General features: G+C 50.8%; 1 protein-coding gene across 1 annotated transcript in view; it reads right to left on the bottom strand.

Moving 5' to 3' along the window:
• The window catches only part of AKAP8L (A-kinase anchoring protein 8 like), a gene marked incomplete at its 3' end in the record, with an annotated part of 37,196 nt that extends 33,751 nt beyond the window's left edge, over positions 1–3,445 (bottom strand). Inside the window, 1 exon segment of the mRNA XM_014593172.2 lies at positions 3,324–3,445. Coding sequence (XP_014448658.1) covers positions 3,324–3,336 — 13 coding nt within the window.
• Between the last annotated feature and the right edge of the window lie 603 nt (positions 3,446–4,048).

Raw genomic sequence — 4,048 nt, 5'->3', positions numbered from 1 at the left:
GGGGCGGGGGTGATTTCTCGCTTTCTGTCTCTATGTCTCTCTCTGTCTGTCTGGTGAGCGTACGCGCCCTATAGTGAAAAAAACTCTCAAAAAAAAAAAAAGGACAAAAGCATCTCAGTGTTATTTTTCTCCCTTGAAGGAAAAACAAAATGAAAACAAACAAAAAAACAAGAAAAAAAAATATTCACTGAAGGAATCATAGTGGTAAAAATTAGAAGGTAACTTGAGGACAGACAGATGGTGGTCCAGAGGTAAAATGCAACTTTCTGCACAGCAGAATCAAGTGGGAAGGATACTGGCTTGCATCTGCAGACCTTCCATATACCAGGCATATTTGTGTCCAAGATCCAGCCTATTGAAGCTGAGGATGGATCTCGGTGCTGGGACCTCGTTGGGGTGTTGTATTTCTCTGTCTCTCTCTCACTCGGAGTTAGGTTAAATTGCCTCTAACCTCTACTATCACCCACGCTAGCCATAGGGTGGCAATCATCCTCCAAGATTGCCTCTGATTAAAATTGACGTAATGTAGTCCTCTTATACCTCTTATACACTAACAGAGATAGCCAGCATAACCAGTAAGATTTGTGGAAATGACTTAGTATGATTTCTGAGACTTCCACTTTGCTCTTTTTTGAATCACTCAGTTTGCTACGATTTTGTAAAGACCCTCTAATAGCCCTATGGTGAGGTCCACATGACAAGGCTCCAACAACTGCCATGGGAGTTTGGGACACCATGGAGGTGGGTCCTCCATCTCCAGTCAAGCCTTCAAAAGACTACAATTCAGACAGACATCCTAATATAACCTCATGAAAAACCACAAAGAAACTGAGAGGTAATATTTCCATAAAAATATTGGTAACATTTCAGACCTTTGTTTGAAGGCCTAATTTTGGTTTGTTTGTTTGTTTTCCTGTTTCCTATCTTAGGGCAGAAGTGGGAGCTCCCTCTGCCAACTATAAAGAAAAAAAATCATTACTTCATTCACGTGGCTACCTCAGTGCCCACCCAAATCCAGAATTACAGCCTATAAGATCTGGAACTAAAATTCAGGCTTGGTTATTCGTGACCTCTATAACACAGATTCCTCATCTATAAAAATAAATGCTCCATTATTAAGCTACCCCATAGCACCCAACCATTCATCTGGTTTCTTCAGCAGCCCTGTCCCTGAAATCCACATAAGTATAGTCCAGTTCTTTCAGATTTGGTGAAGAGAATTACATTTCAATTTCAGAAATGTGAGCAATAGCCCCATTGACTTTTCTCTAGAACTAGGAAAGCTATACGAAGTCTAGGGCAGAGGCACCTAGTTTTAGCTTAGTGATGTTTAGGGCCAGATCATTCTTTGTGGTGGGGAACATCCTATGTACTGTAATAGGATGTTTAGCAGTATCCCTGCCTGTATCTACCAGATGCCAGGAACATAGCCATCTCCAGATGAGACAACCAAAAAACGTCTCTAGACATTGTCAAATGTTCTCTGGGTAGAGGGCAAAACTGCCCCAAGTCAAGAACCACTGGGCTCAGGCCAGCAAGTGATGTGGCAGTTAAGGAGCTAGACTCCACATAGCTGACTGCACTGTTTGAATCCTGGACCAGCAGCTTGAAATTCATACCAGTTGGGTGTGCATGCATGCCCCAAATCCTAAAAGGAGAATGGAAGAGAAATGTTTGCAGCCCAGTTACTTTCTAGGGGGAAGGGGGGGGGATGATTTCTCACTTTCCCTCTTTCTCTGATGGGCACATGTGCCTATACCAAAAAAAAAAAAAAAAGAATCAGTGGTCTACAGGATGGCTATTAGAATAAAACAGGGTTCTAGGTAAGCTCTGGCTTTGGAGCCAGGCTAGGAAAAGCTTCTAAGTCCAGACCAACATAAAAGTGGTCGACTCAAGGGAGCAGCAGTTAGCATAATGGCTATGTCGCTGGACTCCCACGTAGTCGACGGCGGTCTGAGTCCCAGACCCGGTGGCTTAAAACTCACGCAGGGCGCATGTGCGTGCGTGCCCAAGATCCCGAGAGGAGAATGGAGAAGGGATTGCTGCGTGGCCATCCCCCCTGGGGGGTGATTTCTCGCTTTCTATCTCTCTGTCTCTATCTTTCTGGCGAGCGCAAGCACCCTATAGCGAAAACCCCCCCCCCCCCCCCCCAAAAAAAAGTGGTCGACTCAAGAGCTAGGAGGCTCAGGTTCCATTCTGTTTTCAACATTCCGAGTAGCATTCGGGTTACCGGGCAACCCCACATGCTCCAGCCTGCAATACCCCCAACAAAGGAGGAGGGGGGGAGGCCCAGTCCACCGCTTGGGGCTGAGAAGCGTCATTGGTCATTGCCAAGGCAAACCCAGGCACTCTTGGCAATTCAGCCAGGGATAATTCACAACCGCCCAAGCATATCCGGCCGGTCCTCCTCCCTGATCTTACCGCCCACCCTTCTCCTTTTATCCTCAAATCCCACTGGCTTTCCTGGCAGGTCCAGTCCCTGAGGCGGATGGTTTTACTCCCTCACACCCATTAGGTCTCTGCTCAAACGTCACCTCTTCGCCGGCGTCTCCCACCCCCTCAAGGAATACTAAACACCTCGAAATAGACCCTACACTCCCTCATGTGCCGTATTAGGGTCTGCCCTCGCCTATAAGCTGCTAGAATTTCTGTCGGTATTCCCAGCGCCTAGTCCGCACCTGACACGGTGAACCCCGGACAAACGCTGCGTAAATGAATGTGGAAGCCACGCCGAGCCTCCAGCTCAGCCCCTAAGGGCCCAAGGTTCTCAGCTCGGCCCCAGACCTTTCAAATATTTACTTATCCCCCTGAGGCCTTGGCGCTTCTCCCAGCTCCGGGGCTGGCAAACTGGGGGGCGGGGGTGGATAGGGGGGGGCTGCAGCATTTTGCAGAGGAAAAGTGCGCGGAGGAGGCTGCGGCCATGGCGACGAGCAGCCGAGCTCGCAGGCCGAACTGGAAAGGCTCTCGGGCCTGAGAAAAGGCGTCGTTGTGAGGCGTCGAGATCCGAGGGGCACCGGCTGGCCACGGAGGTGCCGGGAACGGGGACGTCAGACGTCGAGCCTTGGGGCCCACGGACACAGGCGACTGAAGCCAAAACCACCGTGGCGTGGGAGCTGGGACGCGAGGGTACAAGGACAGGGGACTGAGGAGACCAAGGCGTGAGGTGCGCGACCCTGAGGCGACGAGCCCACGGCGCCATTTTGTGACCGCCAAGAGGGTAGTGACCGGAGCCTCAGAAGAGGCGCAAGCATGTCCGCCGTGGCCCCGGCCCAACCCTGTCCCGACTCCCACCTAGACCCCGACCCCAACCGTGCCAGGCCCACCTGTGTAGCTCATGGCTGGGGCGAATTCTACAGCCAAGAACCCCAGCAGCAGATATACACGTCCGACGCCGCAATAGCGGCAACAATCCCCCGGCCCCTTCGACACGCACCCAAGCCCCGCCTCCCGCCCGTATTGGCTCACGCTGGTCTCAAATCTTATGCCTATTGGAGAGGGTCGCTGTCTATCTCAGCACCTCGTCATTCTACTGGCTGGAGCTCCCTGCCAATATCCATAAAAGCCCCGCCCTGTCCCCGCCTCCCCTTATCTGAAGCTCGCATTGATTGGCTGAGAGGAGCCGGCGGAGAGGTGGACCCCTGTGCGGTTGGAAGGGGGGGTGGTGGAGCTGTGCGCTACGGAAAGCCCCGGGGCCCAAGGAAGTCGGGCTGGAGAAGCGCCTGTCTCCTGGAGACTTCGCCAGAGGGAGCCGGATTTTCCGCGCAGGACCTGGCTCAGATCCCAGCTCGGTTACCGAAGTGTTGTGATAAACTCTGGCTAAGTTTGTCAACTTCTCTAGCCTTCAACTCCACAGTGAGCTTGGTAAAGCCATGATGGAATGAGAAAATTAAATGCCAAACGAGATGTTGAACACACGTTCAAACATGACATGGGAGAGTTTATGAAACCAGTCCTGCGCCAGGTACACGAAAATAAATGTTTTGTTATTGTTACATAATGGTAAATGTACTTGTATACTGTATGCTTATACTATACATGCAATAAATCT

Source organism: Tupaia chinensis, unplaced genomic scaffold, assembly GCF_000334495.1.
Source record: "Tupaia chinensis unplaced genomic scaffold, TupChi_1.0 Scaffold139785_1, whole genome shotgun sequence".
Taxonomy (NCBI): domain Eukaryota; kingdom Metazoa; phylum Chordata; class Mammalia; order Scandentia; family Tupaiidae; genus Tupaia; species Tupaia belangeri.
This window is presented reverse-complemented; position numbering and strand designations above follow the sequence as displayed.